This window comes from Molossus molossus, unplaced genomic scaffold, assembly GCF_014108415.1.
Source record: "Molossus molossus isolate mMolMol1 unplaced genomic scaffold, mMolMol1.p scaffold_m16_p_19, whole genome shotgun sequence".
Classification (NCBI taxonomy): Eukaryota; Metazoa; Chordata; class Mammalia; order Chiroptera; family Molossidae; genus Molossus; species Molossus molossus.
The window spans coordinates 1,341,975-1,357,530 of NW_023425354.1; the positions used below are offsets into that span (position 1 = coordinate 1,341,975).

General features: G+C 61.9%; 2 protein-coding genes across 2 annotated transcripts in view; one reads left to right on the forward strand and one right to left on the reverse strand.

Annotated features, from left to right (window-relative positions):
- SLC38A10 (solute carrier family 38 member 10) overlaps positions 1 to 10,787 on the forward strand; it is a 35,338-nt gene extending 24,551 nt beyond the window's left edge. The window contains exons 12-16 of the mRNA XM_036268259.1: positions 4,706 to 4,873; positions 5,186 to 5,602; positions 6,066 to 6,185; positions 8,976 to 9,137; positions 9,368 to 10,787. Coding sequence (XP_036124152.1) covers positions 4,706 to 4,873; positions 5,186 to 5,602; positions 6,066 to 6,185; positions 8,976 to 9,137; positions 9,368 to 10,413 — 1,913 coding nt within the window. The 3' untranslated portion in view covers positions 10,414 to 10,787. The remainder of the gene's footprint in view (positions 1 to 4,705; positions 4,874 to 5,185; positions 5,603 to 6,065; positions 6,186 to 8,975; positions 9,138 to 9,367) is intronic.
- Positions 10,788 to 12,807: 2,020 nt separating this feature from the next.
- On the reverse strand, positions 12,808 to 15,409 carry NDUFAF8 (NADH:ubiquinone oxidoreductase complex assembly factor 8). The gene is made up of 3 exons (XM_036269071.1): positions 15,308 to 15,409; positions 15,052 to 15,162; positions 12,808 to 13,179 (listed from the first exon to the last, which is right to left on the reverse strand). The coding sequence occupies exons 1-3, from the start codon at positions 15,389 to 15,391 to the stop codon at positions 13,150 to 13,152; spliced, it is 225 nt and encodes a 74-aa protein (XP_036124964.1). The 5' UTR covers positions 15,392 to 15,409; the 3' UTR covers positions 12,808 to 13,149.
- Positions 15,410 to 15,556: the final 147 nt, after the last annotated feature.

The window sequence follows — 15,556 nt, forward strand, 5'->3', positions numbered from 1 at the left end:
GCTCCTCCTGCTTTCCTGGGCCCATGGGGCCCCCTTAGTGGGGTTCCTGCAGAGAAGACCCCTGGGAATGCAGGGCCCAAGTGGCCAGGAGCTGCAGGGCGTCCATGGCCAGTTGCACGAATTCAGTAGTTTGGATGGAAAAAAGTCCACATGAAGAAGGAGGTATGTCAGGGGCCCACCTTGTCGCCCCACTGGGTCCCTTGGCCCAGGCATGTGCACCCTGTGTGTTGGGGACACCCCAGCAGGGCTGGATGTGGGCACTGGCTTTCCTCCTGCGCTGGCTGCGGCGTGCCGGTGGCGGATCTCTCGGCGTGAGTCAGCACGGGCAGCCCGCCCAGCCGAGCAGCTGCATCCTGTCCTGGAGGCGGGCGCTGCTCACCTGGAGCCCGTGGCCACATCTGGTTCCCATTTAGTCCACGAGGCAGCAGCAGAACACATGGCCCTCGGAACCACATGCCGTTTGTTTTCAGCGCGCTCTCTGGCTTTCTCGCCCCGGCCTCCCCCGTAATTGATGGGCTGCCTCACCGAAGTGGAGCCGGGCTGCGGGGCCCGCGCCGTGCACCCTGACTGTGGGGCCCGCGCCGTGCACCCTGACTGTCGGCGTGTGAGCGGCTCGCTGGTCTCTTTGATGTCTCAGTGGCGAGTGGTACCAACTTTCCTCAGAGCCTGGCGCTGCCCTGGGAGTGAGCTGGGGCCCTGCCTCCTGGCGACACGTGCAGCCCATGGCGCAGGCCCGCGCGTACGCAGTGTGGGGCGGGGGAGAGGTGCTGAGCCCTGCGAAGACTACGGGGCAGCGGTCGCCCATCTGGAAAGGCTGGTCAGGCTTCGCTGTGTTTGGGAGCCCCTGGGTGCAGGCTGGCGAAGGTTTGGAAACCCCGCGGCTGCGCCGGCCCTTCCTTTCCTCAGCTTCTGCACCCCCATTCCACGGTGTTGGGGAGCAACTGTGGCCCATGCCCCTTGTATGACTTGTCCCCTTCCTATAGCAGGGGGGAAAGGCTGTACTTCTGCTCTGTGGGGAAGGGCCAGGAGGGGCCTCGGGGTACCTGCTGGATGAGGGGACGGCCTGCAGGTGGTGACCGTCCCTGGTGTGGATGCCGGACACAGAGGGTGACCACAGGCCACGGCCCCTCTCAGTTACTTGCCCCAGCCGTCCCCCCCCCCGCCGTGCTCAGGCTGGGAAGCATCCTCCCTCCTCGACCGATGCCGGCACGTGTGTGAGGAGACACGCTCACCGTCTGTCCTCGGGTCTGGGAGCGACACGGTGCTGCCAGTGCCCTGGGCCCTGCTGGGGCTTCGCAGCCACCGCCTGCTGCACATGCCCGCCGACCTTGTGACTGTCCGAGGTTCCACCCTGTGCTGGACGTGGCGGGGAGCCCATTTCTCTGGCACCCAGCCTGTGGGCCCTCCCTGAGTTCAGAAGGGCCCTGGGGACAGGCAGAAGCACTGCCTCCCATGTCCCAGCCCCGAGCGCCCTGGGCCGTCCTGGCTCAGTGAACGGCCCGCCCGTCCTGCGTGCTGCTCGTGGGCCCAGCAGGACCACGGGGTCCCACTCGGGAGACGAGAGAAGGTAATAGTCGCAGTCCCCCTGCTACTAGGTCAAGGCGAGGGGGTAGAAGTCAGCCCCAGCTGAGCCACGGGATACGCCTTCGCGGCGGGTGTCCGGAGGAAGGCAGGGTTGGTGTCAGGAGGCCGTCACTCATGGCAGGGCCTGGCTCGTAGGCAGTGTCGGTGCCGCTCCTGCTTTGTGAGGGCGTGGCCTTGGGGTCTCATGCGTCCCCTGCACTTGGAGCTCTCCTCCAGCTGACAGGACTGTCTGTGGCGCTCGGGTTAATTTAGGTGTTTTGTTGTTTGGTGTCTGAGACCAGTGCTCTCATCCTCACTGGTCACAAGATGCACAGAGACTGGGTGACGCTGGTGACAGCAGTGCAGCTCTGGACCCGAGACAGGTTCTGGAGCAGCATCGACAAGGGATCCCTGCCTGCCGTCTGCGCAGGGACCAGCCTCGGATGCGGATGTCGTTGCCATGGACAGACAGCTTACCTTGGGTGCTGCATTCTGGACACTGTCATGTGTCCCACCCCAGGGACACTCAGGGGAAGAGCGAGGACCTCAGGTGCTTGTAGCCCCTGGCCCCCCGTGTTCCTGAGTCAGAGCTAGAGAATTACCGATGCCACACTGGTCGCCCGGGAAGCATCTGTGGGGTAACTGGCCATAGGCCTGCTGTCTTAGGGGAGCTCCTGGCCTGAAGCACCTCGGGAGGGGGAGTGTGCTCTCGTCACCACCATTCTGAGTGTGCAGGGAGGCTGCTAGCTACCCAGACTGCCCAGGCAGGTGGGCCCATCACAGCCTGGCCACGAGGCATAAACTCACAATTTCCTGGGTCTGGTTACGTTGGCCAGTGATTGCTGGTGATTCTTGCTTTGGTCGTTGCAAATGAGGACTTTGAGGATGAGTGAGTTGGGCAATGACCTCGAGGACCAGTGAGGTGGCCAGCACTGACCTTTGGGAGCCCTGGGTGTTGTGCCTGCGTGGAGTGCCCTCTGCTGGCTGCTTTCAAGCTGCACCGGCTGCCAGCCTCCCGGGACAAAGGGGCTGAGCCCACTCCTGCAGCCATGTCCACACCGCTGTCCCCGTTTCCTGGTAGTAGCACCGCCAGCCACAGGGACGTTTTCTGTCTTCTCCTACCTGCAGTCATGTCGCCGTCAGAAGCCAAGCCAGGTCTGGCGCTGGCTGTTTTCAGTTCCTTGTTTGAAGTTTTATGTCAGATTTACTGCAGCCCAGAGGCGTTGCTGGCACTGTCCCCACTTAGAAAACGCTGTGGCCATTGTCCGTGGACAGCTTTGGAGTGTGGAGTCCAGGCCTGAGGAGGCTGCTGGCATGGTGGGGCCCTGGGCCCCTCGGCCCTCACAAGTGGCTGAGAGTCAGAAGTCCCTGGGCGACCACTGGCCCTGGTCACTGCCAGCCTGCAGACCGCCTCAGCCTGTCCCTCACACCGCTGGTGGACTGACTTTGTTCCCTTCGGAGAAATGATGACTTGCCCCTGTGACAGAGGGAAGACTTCCTTTCTGTTTTGCTGTCTTGCCCACCCCCTCCGGGCCCTGTCTTAACTCGCAGTCCCGAGATAGACACCTCCGATGTATGGCGCTTCTCGCTGGTGCGTGGGGTGTCTCGGAGAATCACTATGGGCAGAGACCAGGACGTTCTCACCCGTGCGGGCAGCGGCCACATGCTTCTGTGAGCCAGCCGCTTGGTGAAACTCCAGAGTCCAGCCAGCAGGGCCTGACTCTCCCCGCACCTGCCGGAGCCTCCCTGGCTGGCAGGTCCCATCACCTCGCGGAGTCCCTCTCCTCCGCGAGGTGACGAGACCCCACCTGAACAGGAGTGTCATGAGTGCTCCCACACAGCCCACTCGGGCCCTGAGCCCTTCCGTCGTCCGCTTGCAGATGGGACAGAGGGGCTCTGGCCTCGGTGAAGTGGCTGCTCTTTTCTTTTCTTCCCTCTGTGGCTCTTCTGTTTTTGCCGCGATCACCTGACACAGAAAGTGTTTGTTTTAAATGGAGATGGTTTTGCCCTGGCTGGTTTGTCTCAGCGGTTAGAGTGTCAGCCTGCGGTCCAGAGAGAACTTGGGTTCGGTTCCCACTAAGGGCATGTACCTTGGTTGCAGTTTGTCCCCGGCCCTGGTTGGGTCGTGCGGGTGGCAGCCACTCGATGTGTCCCTTTCACGTCGATGTTTTTCTCTCTCTCTCTCTCTCTCTCTCCCCCCTCCCTCCCTCCCACTCTATCTGAACAAAAAATGGAAAAATGTCCCTGGGTGAGGATAAAAAATAAGTAAATAAATAAAAAATAATAATAAAATAAATTGAGACGGTTTTGCCCTGGCGGGTTTGGCTCAGCAGTTAGAGCATTAGCCTGTGGACCAGAGAGACCCAGGTTCGGTTCCCACTAAGGGCACGTACTTTAGTTGCAGTTTGTCCCCGGCCCTGGATGGGGTCGTGTGGATGGCAGCCACTCGATGTGTCCCTTTCACATTGATGTTTCTCTCTCTCTCTCTCTCTCCCTCCTGCTCTATCTGAGGATAAATGCAAAAATAAAAATGTCCTCGGGTGAGGATAAAAATAAATAAATAAGTAAATGGATGGAGATGGTTTCCGATTGGGCTCCATTTTGGCCAGTTCTGTGGGCCATCTCGTGCGCCCTCCCGAGGACACTGGGCCCTGGAGAGGGTGTTTAGCGCGAGGTGCTGCAGGAGGCAGGGGTGCGGCTCCGCTGGCGGTGGGCTGCTCTTGTCTCCTTTTCATGCTGATTTTCACCATCAGCAGTAAGGGGTTGACAGGATTGCAAGTCAACTTTCTAAGGGCAGAAGCTCCTCTCCTCCTGAGGCACCTCAACCCCCAGCCCCAGCCCTGCAAATGGTGGGTTCGTGCTGCCACCTGGTGGTGATGGCCACTGTTACGTGGAGTGTTGCTCTTCTGCACCCAGTCAGGTGTAAATTTCATTTTGACATATTTTTGTTATGAATACACATGAAAAATGACAGCTTTCTGTGCTACTTAGCTGCTAATGATTGCACAGGAAAAAAATAACTGCTTAGGTTCTGCCATTCACCTGGGAAATGTGATTACGTTTCAGGGAAACCTGCCCGTTCTGTGCTGACTGGCGGGGTACCATGTGCAGACACCGCTCAGTGCGCCGTCTGTGTTTGCAGGCCAGGATCCGGCCGTGGCCGTGGCCGTGGATGGCCGAAATAAGCCAAAGCTGCCACGTGAGAAGGACGAGGTGGAGCAGGCCCAGATTAAGGGCCCAGTGGACGTGCCCCCAAGGGAGGACACCAAGGAGAAGCAGGAGGAAGTGCAGCTGGATCGGCCCGGACAAGGTGGAGCAGGCTGGGCGGGAGGCTGAGGGTGCACAGGTGCTGGCGGCCCTGGGAGGGACCCCTTAGCCCTGCCCACGCCCTGTCTGCTGCCCGCCTCCGTGTGAGACGCTGCTCTGCCCCCGGCCAGAGCGCTGGTCTGCAGCTGCCCATCTTGTAGTTCCCCAGGAACAGCAGGTCCTCAGCAGGCAGGTCTGAGCGGGCACGTGCTGGCCTTGGCATCCCGTCGGGCACCAGAGCTCAGCTCACCGTCCCAGGGCGAGGCTGGGCCGTTGTCTTCCTCCTGTTCCCCAACATGTCCTCCTTGCCTTCCAGGTGTGGCGGTACCCGTGGGAGAGGCCCACCGCCACGAGCCCCCCGTCCCTCACGACAGGGTGGTGGTGGATGAAGGTCAGGACCGAGAAGTATTGGGCAAAGAACATTCGTCCCAACAGGTGGATGAAAAGGCTCCTGGGGGCAAGGGTCAAAGGGCGCCGGATTCAGAGCGAGAGAGACGTGGACAGGCCCAGGACTTGGAGGCAATGGGGGGTCTCCCTGAAGACCCCCGGAAGGCCCCAGAAGGAAATGGTCAGCCAGCTGCGGAGCCTGCGGAGGAGGAACCAGTTGGCAGGGGTCTGCGCCCAGGGCCCCGGGCCGTGATCCCTGAGGGGCAGGGCGCCCTGGGGGCAGGTGCCGGGGGTCCAGCCGAAGGCGTCCCGATACCGGACCACGACCACGCTGCAGGGGCCGCAGGCAAGCCCAGTGGGTGTGGGCCTGGGCTTGTCTGGAGGGGCCCTCCGGAGTGGGCTTGGGTAGCGCCCCCTTCAGCCGCTGCAGGACGCCAAGTCTGGTGGCCCGACAGCTACTGTCCAATCTGTCGTGCAGTTGCTTGCCCACCAGTGAACGTCAGGTGCCGCCACTCCTGGTCTGCGTGCACACGGGGGCGGCGCCTGAGCGCTTGACAGGGACCTGTTGACGGCTTGTGCGTGTTGATTGGCCGGGGTGCTGAATGCTGGCTCGCTGCCACGGCCTGCGAGATTGTTAAACGTGTTCATTACTCCCCAGTGATCGTCAGGGTGGACTGGACTGCTGACGGGAGGGAGGGGCGAGTGCAGGGTCGTTTTTAGGGAACATCTGCCACCTTTTGTCCCTCCCCTGCTTCTTGTGTCCCCTCTTCTGAGTGTCCTGGGAACCTGTGTGTTCACTGTGTGTGCAGGGAAGCCAGCCCCCGGGGCCAGGCAGCTGGCGGAGCCTCGAGGACAGAGGAGCCCGGAGGGCCAGGCCGGGGACCTTGTGGAGGGCCAGGCCGGAGACCACGCCGGCAGCAGGTTGGAAGGTAAGGGTTCTGCTTTCTCACCGCATCCCCCAGGCCCCAGGGGACGTCTGCCCCTCTCTCCAGGCCCTGAGCGTGGGGAAGAAGCCAGGGTTGTAGCTGGGGCCCTTTCCAGGCTGCCCCTCCCCCGGCTCTTTCTCCGGCACCCCCCTAGGACCACCGTTGTCTCCTGCTGTCCCAGGGCTTTCTGGTGCTGCCGCTGTCCCACCTCGAGGCAGACGATGACACTGCCCCGTGGCCTCGCAGCCAGCAGGGCGGGCCTTAGCGCGCCAGGCCGTTATTTGGGGTGGGACTTCCTGACCAGCTGGAGAGGGCTGGTGCCTGTCCTAGGGCCCCCACCCACAGCGCCCCAGCCCTTGTCTGCCACACCCCTTAAATGGGGGCCGAGGGGACACTGGTGTCACCCGCAGTGAAGACCCATCACCTGTCCGAAACGCAAGCTCCTCTGGCCCTTTCTCTCCAGCAAGTGAGACTTGCTGTGGCCACCCCCAGACTCTGCCCAGTGTGGACGATTCTCGCCGTTGGCTGCCTGATGGCTGGTCCTGATGACTCTGGTGACCTCGCCCAGGCGAGCCCAGGCACTGTTGAGTCCCCCCCCCCCCCCCCCCGCCGTGCTCCCTGTGCTGGGGTCCAGGTGTAGCTGCCCCTCCCCCGTGCTCCCTGTGCTGGGGTCCAGGTGCAGCCGCCCCTCCCCCGTGCTCCCTGTGCTGGGGTCCAGGTGCAGCCGCCCCCCCCCCCCCGCCGTGCTCCCTGTGCTGGGGGTCCAGGTGCAGCCACCCCAGGCAGGGCCCTGAGATGTGCCTCGCTGTCCCCAAGCTGCTCCTGGAGGGGCTTTGGGGACCCGACTGAGCGGCTCCTTTGGGAACACCCCCCGTTGCTCGTCTCTGGGTTCAGTCCCGTTTCCTGGGCCCAGCCCTTGGGATCTGCTACCTAAACCTGTGCTTCTCTGACTTGTTTCTTTCTGAAAAGAGGATTTTCATGGCTTCCTGCTCTGCCTTTCTTCCTATGCCTCAACGGGATGAGCAGCTGAAATAAAAAAGATAGTAGCAGGTAGGAATCAGGAGGCATGTGTCACAGCGAAAGGTGCGTGTGGAGGCCAGAGATGCAGGGACAGGCCTGGCCTGGAGCAGGAGTGGCAGAGCCCAGCGGCCGCGCACATGGCCACCCCCTGGCCACAGCCCTCGGCCCGGCCCCCCTTAGCCTGGGTGGCCCCACAGTCACAAGAAGACAGTCTGGAAGTGCCGGTTGCCTAAGGCCCACCTAGGAGGAATGGGGGTCGCGGGTAACTTCTGCGGGGTGCATGGCTTGATACTAACACGTTCTGCACGTCAACATCGGGCGGCTCTCCCCATCTTCAGGCTGGTCCCTGTGGTCCTGGTGGGCCGCACGAGGGCTCTGGCCATGGGCCAGTTTGTCGGCTCCACTCCATTCATGTCTGTCCCGTGTGTTCCCCACTCCTGGTGTTGGTGCAGGGCTGTCCTCCAAGGAGCCAGTGAGGCCGTGGGGCGGCGCCTTTAGAACCCGCCTGGGGGCGCGGTGTTAGCAGCATGTGGGGCCAGCCTTGTCCCGTCTACTTGTATGTAATCATTAGCCGTGGGTGCCAGGGTGACCGGATGGCCTAGGCCCCGGTGGCTGGTTGGTCTGTGCTTCCTTCATCTACGGGAGGTGTGTGGATTTCTGATCCCGTCCACGAACGTGGCCATGCTTAAGCAGATGTCCTGATGACTTCGGGATGTCCAGATGGTACCTGGGGGGACTGGGGGCTGCTGCTCGTGGGCTGGCCGAGGGTCCCTGCCTCCCATCCGCCACGCGGCCCTGTCCCACCTGTGGTCGGCCTTGGTGTGTTCTTCACAGGCCCGCTGCCTGCGCATCTGGCACTGGCCTCCAGCGGGAATGCAGTCCCTGAGAGAGGCCAGCCCCACACTGCTCTGGCAGGTCACAGGTCACTACTGGGAGGACAGGCCAGCACGTATGTGTGTGTGCCTGGCAGGCAGGGCCATTGCTGGGCTGTGGCTCTCATCACTAAACGTGCTCCTTCCTTCCGGTGTGAGCGCACACACCTGCCAGCCCTGCTCTTCACACATCTTCGTGGCGTCCTGCACGGACAGTGTCGTCCTGCAGGGACAGTGTTGTGAGGGTGCTACACATGGCTGCCCGCAGTGAGCAGCTCGCCCTGTGCTGGAGTGCTGGGGGACACGGTCTCCCCTTCCACCCATCGAGGTTGCTGCGGGTGCAGGTCTCGGCCCCAGGCCCCGTTCTGGGTGGGGCCACACCTGCTGCCCTGGCCTGCCCTCCCTCGCCAGGCTCCTTCTCTGTGGGGCCTGCAGCCTGTCCTGCAGGCGGGGCCAGGAGCAGTGTGGGGACACCCTGTGCGTTGGTGGTGGTCTTGTCCCGTGGAGGTCCCAGCTGGAGAGCCAGACACTTGTATTTGTTTTTTGTCCTCACCTGGGAGGAAACGTTCTCTAGGTGCCAGTGTTCTTCTTCAGAAGTTTCTAGCTTAAGTCACCCAGCCCAGATCACATGGGTGCCACCCTGGCAGGTACCCCGTGAGCAAGTTAGGGTACCTGGGACGCTGCAGGAGCAGGGGGTTCTAAGCCACGCAGTGTGAGGGCAGTTAGAACAGACACTGCCACTGCTGCAGAGGCCGAGTCTGTGCCTCTGGGAGTGGCCCCGGGCAGCCCCTCCCCCGCCCCTAACTCCTCACTGACCAGCCGGGAACAAGAAGAGCCTGCAGGGCATCGCAGGCAGGGTCCTGGTCCAGCGCAGGTTCTGACGGCGTTTTCTGACCCCCAGAAGCCGGCAGGGTGGAGAGGCTGGACCACGCCGTCCTGCTGCAGGTGATCAAGGAGCAGCAGGTGCAGCAAAAGCGCCTCCTGGACCAGCAGGAGAAGCTGCTGGCAGTGATCGAGGAGCAGCACAAGGAGATCCACCAGCAGAGGCAGGACGGCGAGGAAGGCAAGTGGGCGGCCCGGGGCGGGGCCAGGAGGGAGAGGGCGGGGCCCAGGCTGGGGCAGGGCTGTTGCTTGAAGCTGGAGGCACGTCCGTGCCTCTGGTGGCTGAGGCCCGAGTCCTGCTGGCACCTTTCTGTGGCAATGCCTGTTTCTTAATTGCTGCCAAGTTGGTTCAGTCTTGGCGTCAGTGGCTTCTGCTCGTTTATGTGGCTAAACCGATCTCTTCACTTGCAGTGGATGTGCAGCCCGAGCCTGGGGTGGCCGCACCCAGGAGTAAGGAGCAGGCCCAGGATGGGGGGACCGTGACGCATGCACCCCTGCAGCCTTTGGAACCTGAGCTCAGGGCTCCGGGGCAGCCCCCAGCGCTGCCCCAGGGACACAGCCAGCACTCCCTAGAGGAGGCTAAGGGGGCCCCAGGCAGAGTCCCCGCAGGCCGTCCAGGTGGTGTTGGCACCGAGCCCCGGGCAGCGCAAACTGAGCGCAGGGGAGACCGGAAGGGCGCTGAGCCTGTGGCTGGGGTGCAGGAGCAGGCCCCAGAGCCAGACCTCGCCGGGGCACCCGGGAGCCCAGAGAAGCATGATGCTGTGGGCCTCCCTGGGCAGAGTCCGGACATTCCTGGTGGAGGCTCTCAGGAGAGGAACAAATCCCGTAAGGAGGCTGCAGCCGCTGGGGCCAATGTTCAGGAGGTGGCAGTCGCACTAGGAGAGGGGGCAGAGGCTGGGGACCCTCCCATGAAGCCCCAGCAGGTGATCCGAGACCAGAGGCCTGCAGGCCTGTCCAGCAGGTCGGGAGGAGCAGCCCCTCCGGCCCAGGCTGTGCTACATCAGCCGGAACAGCCTGCCGTCTCTGCCAGGGCTCAGGGAGGGCACCCAGAGGCAAGAAAGGAGGCCCTTGATGGGGACCACGCGGGCAGGGACCATGTGCCTACTCCCGGGGAGGACACTGCCATCCGAGAGCCTGGGCAGAGGCCAGACCCTGAGCTTGGGCCCAAACAGGCCATGCCTGGGGCTCAGAAGCCAGACAATGCCAAACCGAACCGAGACCTGAAAGTTCAGGTTGGTGCCGACCTCAGGAGGAAACGGCGGGACGTGGCTCACGCAGATGGGAGGCCGGCCCCCAATGAGGGGTTCATCATCAGCTTCAACCCCCTGTCCGACGTGCAGGTCAACGACCTCCGCAGCGCCCTGGACACCCAGCTTCGCCAGGCCGCTGGGGGCGCTCTGCGGGTGGTCCACAGCCGCCAGATCCAACAGGCGCCTGGGGCCCTGGAGGAGGCCTGAGCACCGGCAAGTGGCTGCCCCCTTCCTGGTCAGTTGGTCTCACCCGGCCGTGGCTGGGCCACCACCGACCCTGGAGCACAGTGGGCGCCGCGTTCTGGATGTCACGGTCCAGGGCGGCGTCTCAGAGCTCCGTCTCACTGTGCGGCCTTCCCGAGTGGGCTCTGCCATCATGGACACAGATCTTACCTCACTGTGGCCACCTGCTGGACTCCTTGGGACCACCACTCTGTGTTCTGAGACAGGGTCCCGTGCCCAGTGTGCTCCAGCACAGGCTGCCGGGACCAGCCCTGGCCACAGACCTCGTCTATCTGAACTTGACCTGTCTCATGTTGAGTGTTGTAGAAAATCTTAATAAACGTTCTGCCTTGACCTTGAACACTGCTTCTGGTCTGAGGGGCCTAGGGTGGGATGGCGACTCCATCCTGGGGTCAGAGGGCAGCCTGCGTGCACACCCTGCCCACCACATGGCTCTGCTCCACGTGTCCTTGGTTTCCCAAGTCATCGTCAGATTTAAAAAATTAAAAAACACCACTCAAGCCCTGGCCACTTTGGATCAGTGTTTAAGAGTGCTGGCCTACAGACTGAAGGGTTGTGGGTTCGATTACCAGTTAAGGGCACGTACCTGGTTCAATCCCTCACCCATCGGGGTGCATGTGGGAGGCAACCAATCGATGTGTCTCTCTCTCTCAGTGATGTTTCTCACTCCCACCCCACTCTATCTAGAAGTCAGTGGAAGAATATCCTCGGGTGAGGATTAAAAACAAAACAAAAACTGCACTGCACTCCAGTCTGGGTAGTGAAGTGGGTGGAGTTACCTAAAGGAAGACGGGGTGGAGCTCTGCACAACAGCCATCTTGGGGGCCATGCAGGGACTGGCCAGCGGCCAGACCTGTACCCGAGACCCTGTGGGTAGAGCTGCCCAGAGCTCATCAGCCGTGCCAGGCTCGGGGCCGGTGAGCAGGATGAGGGAAGGGGCCTTGGCACACAGCAGCGGCTTGTCTGCGGTTTCTCAGGGGCCTGCAGTCTGGCTGTTCTCACTGGAGCCCGTTCATGTCAGCTTTTATGGTGCTGTGTTGTGTGGTTTTCACGGAGCAGAGAAGCCGATGGTGCCCTCTGGCCCTTGGAGCCACTGGCAGGTGTGGCAGCTGCCCCGAGAGCCCAGGGCCTTCACCGCTTTGTCCGGCGTGTGCACCTGGCTCCCCAGCTGGGGACTGGGGTGCTCCAGCTCCAAACCCTGTGGAGAGCTGTCTGGGGTCTGGGGGCCTCACACATCGTTTTTACTTTTTATTGCATTCCTGTGTACCAGGCAGCCTGCCAACGAGAAACGAGTAATAAAAGGAGTGGGTTCTGGAGACCTCGCTGACCCCTCCCGGACCTGGGTGTGGGCCGAGGCACGGGTGCCGGGCACTGCTCCTGCCAGGGGAAGGGCCTCTGGACATCTCGGGAGGCCCCAGGAGCAGAGGCTGGTGTTCGGGGTGTGCCTGGCTGGTCAGCAGAGCAAGCCTGCAGCGGCCCTGGGTATGACATGGAGGGAGCACCTGGTGGGACAGTTCTGGGTGGGGCCTGGAACAGGTGTGCCCAGTGGAGGTGCTGGAAGCTGTCAAAGGTCAGAGCGGAGGGGGAGGGTTGGGGAGAGAAGTCCCTGCTTCAGGCTGGGTGTGAGCTGTAAGGTCCAGGCAGAGGCCAGAGGCCGTTTCCTGGCCCACCCCTCCCTCCAGCCCCCTGGGGGTGGTCATGCCACCAGTTTCTGGTCCTGAACTCCAGCGGTTGCTGTGAAATGTGACTCCAGCAACCCCAGCTCTTGAACAGTGCCAGCAGCATCTCAAAAGCCGCCCAGGGACTGAGAGATGATCACTGGGGGTTTCACCACTTGGGTTAAGTTGGGCTAATTCTGAAGTAGAGTTTTCAGAGGAAACAGAAGCACAGGCCTTGGTTCGGGGCTCAGGGATGCCAGGGCAGGTGGAGCCCAAGGACAGTGTGACCTCTTGGAGCAGCCCCATATGCCCAGCAGGTGGCGCTCATGAGCTGTGCAATCAGCAGACTTGGCACTGGGGAACCCCTTTGTGTGTGTTCTCGGGACAGGGCTGTGGGACCAGAGAGGTCAGGAAGGCTTGGCTCTGACTCCCTTGGAGGCTATGGAAGGGCGTGGGCAACCCCATACAAGAGGGGGGAGCACTGATCTAGAAGCTACTGCGTTCCTAAAGCCACCCCCTAGGCTCAGCCTTGTCTTCACTGCCTTTTACAGACTCCTCCCTCCTCCTCCCCCAGCCTCTATCCCTCCAAACCCAGCTCGAGCACCTTTACCAGGCCCCTGAGGCGAGGTCTCTGTCATGCTGTCAGCCTTCTATCTCTGGTACGGCCTGCAAACCGGCAGTCAGGTCCAGAGCTTCATGACATTCAGATAACATTTTATTGGTGAAAATTCTTTAAAAAATGAGAATCTGGAGGCAGCATGTCCGGCAGCCCACACTCAGGTTCTTTAGGGCCAGGCGAGGCCCACGTGCACACCTGTGCACAGAAATGAGCCCTGTGTGACCTGCGTGGGTTTTGTTGCTGGTTCCCTGTAGCTCTTTCTAACACACACTCTTGTGTGCACGATGCTGGAGCCCACTCCCTCTGTCCGAGGCTCCTCCCAATGGGTTCAGTCCTTTTGGCCCTAAGAGCTTTGGTTGTTTCAAGGTGCATGGCCCTTGGGCCGTCAGTACCAGGTGCCTGGCTTTGCACCCTCGGCCTTTCCTAATGGCCTCCCTTCAGGGTCCTCTTGGCCTGGAAGATAGAAAGTATTTTGTGTACATGGACTGTTGCCAAGTTAGATGCGGCCCCAGGTCGTCCCCTGGGGAAACGACCACGCTAAATCCCATCTTCTAGCAAGTCCCTTACAGAAAGCCTAGCTGTGGGCTCGGCTGCTCAGAGCACGGGGCCCCAGACCTGAAAGTCAGGCCCTGCTGCATCAGGCACTGTGCAGGGGCCCTTTCTATAGAGGACAACGAAGTCAGACACTGACACGCTTGCCCAGGAACAAGGCTCACAGGATGGAGCAGCAATTAATAGAGCTGCTCAGCCTCCTCGTGCAGCCCAGCCTCGGACTGCAGGCAGAACGGGAACAAACGGGTTCATCGGCATGTTTCCTGTTCTGAGAAAGAAGCAAGCCCCCAGGTTGCGCAGTCTGATCACTGGTGGAAGCCGGCACCTGAGACGGCTCAGGGCTCCGGGCAGGGCACGCCTGCGGGAATGCCGCTACGTGGTGGAGGCACAGGAGCATAAGGTAAGTCACAGATGACCCGACTCCTGTAACAGGAACTCCTGAGTAAGCACAAAGGCCGCAGAGCAGTGGTTCTCAACCTTCCTAATGCCGCGACCCTTCAATACAGTTCCTCATGTTGTGGAAATAAAATTATTTCCGTTGCTACTTCATAACTGTAATTTTGCTACTGTTACATCTTAGGTGACCCCTGTGAAAGGGTCGCTCGACCCCCAGAGGGGTTGAGAACCGCTGCTGTAGAGGAAAGCCGAGCCTAGCTACCAGTGTTTGATCTCCATCTCACAACCGGTAACCACCATGGGGGTCTGTCTTGTCCCCCGGGGAAAGTTGTGAGGCAGGGAAGCCACCAAGAGGCAGGAGCAAGTCCAAAAAACAAGTGCAACTTTGACAGCCAGTGTGAATCTGAGGTTGGTGACAAGAGCTGGTAGGGGGTGGCAGGATGAGGCCAGTATGCCCTGGCCATAATAACCTAGTAACCACAAGGAAGATGCCAAGAGTTCCCTGAGCCCCCAGGAAATGAGTGTGTGAACCGTCCTCTTGAGCTGGACACATGTGGACATCCACATCCTCTCAGCCACTCGCTTGGATGACTCTAGAACATCAGGGCACTGCCAGGACTCCCTGAATGCTGCCCATCCCACCCAGACCCATCAAGTCAGAGGCACCAGCCAAGAATCTGGTCATTAAAGCCTCTTGGCAGGCAGCCCCTCCCCATACTGTCTGGAATTCCCTGGAGTTTCCCCAGTGACAGCTGCTCCAACCCCATTCCTCCAGCCCTTCATGAAACCGTGTAAACATGCCACTAATTCTTTACATGCCTACAGGGCGGGACGATTCCCACCGACCTAGCATCTGATCCGCCGGGGACCAGGAAATGTTGCGGCTCAGAAGCAGAAGGGGCTCGCTGTTGAAGGGCTGGAGGCAGCCCCGGCCCAGAACCAAGAGAAGGAACAGGCTCCTCTCCTAACCGTGTTACGAGGACAACCTCAGCATGTGTGACCTCTGGGCTCTCTCTCACTTCTGGGAAATGGGGCTGTTGTGCGGGGCAGTGGGGTAGCGAGCAGCCCAGTATGTGCCGGGTGCACCAGTGGCTGAAGCCGAGCGCCAGCGTCGCCCAGACGGAGCGCTGCTGACACGCCGGCTCTGGGAGTCCCGGGCTGGGGTTGGTTTGGGCACTCACACCCCCCACCGCCCGCGCCACCCTCCCCCCTCCCCCCTGCCCAGCACACAGGCTCCGTGGCGGCGGGGTCGCGCGGCTGGAGGGTCGGCGCGCAGCGTCGGAAGCACCAGCGGGTGCGCAACACCGAGCGCAGGAGAGGGGAAGGGAGGCCAGTGGGGCTGGAAGCGGGGTCGGGGCTGGGGCGCCGCCCACCTACCGCAGCGGCGAAGCAGCTCCGCAGGGCCTCGAACTCCTGCGCGCAGAGGTCCTTCCTCAGGTGGCCGCCCGGGCCCGTGGTCGCCTGCACGCACCTGCCGTAGGCCGCGGCCTGGGGACAGGGCGGCGCGGGTCAGGGTCGTGGCCGCCCCCGGGCCGGCGGGTCACTGGCTCAACCCCCGCCCCGCCTCCAGTCAGCACCCCGCCCCCCGCGCCACCACGCCCCGCAGGCACTGCCCCGACCGACGGCTGCTCACCTCGGCCCCACAGGCCGCCAGGCACTCGGGGAAGGAGCGGAGGCGGCTTCGCACGCGCCCCCACACAGCTCCGTTCCCCGACATCAGAAACTCTTCCCGGTACCCGAGGGCGCCGACATCTTAGGTTCGTCCCTTTCCGGCGAGCAACCCCTTGATAGGCTGATGCTTCCATCCATCACCTTCCTTCCGCCTTCTAATTGGCCAGGCTTCAGTCCTCGCCTCTGCTTTTCCGGAACCACGGTCTTCTAG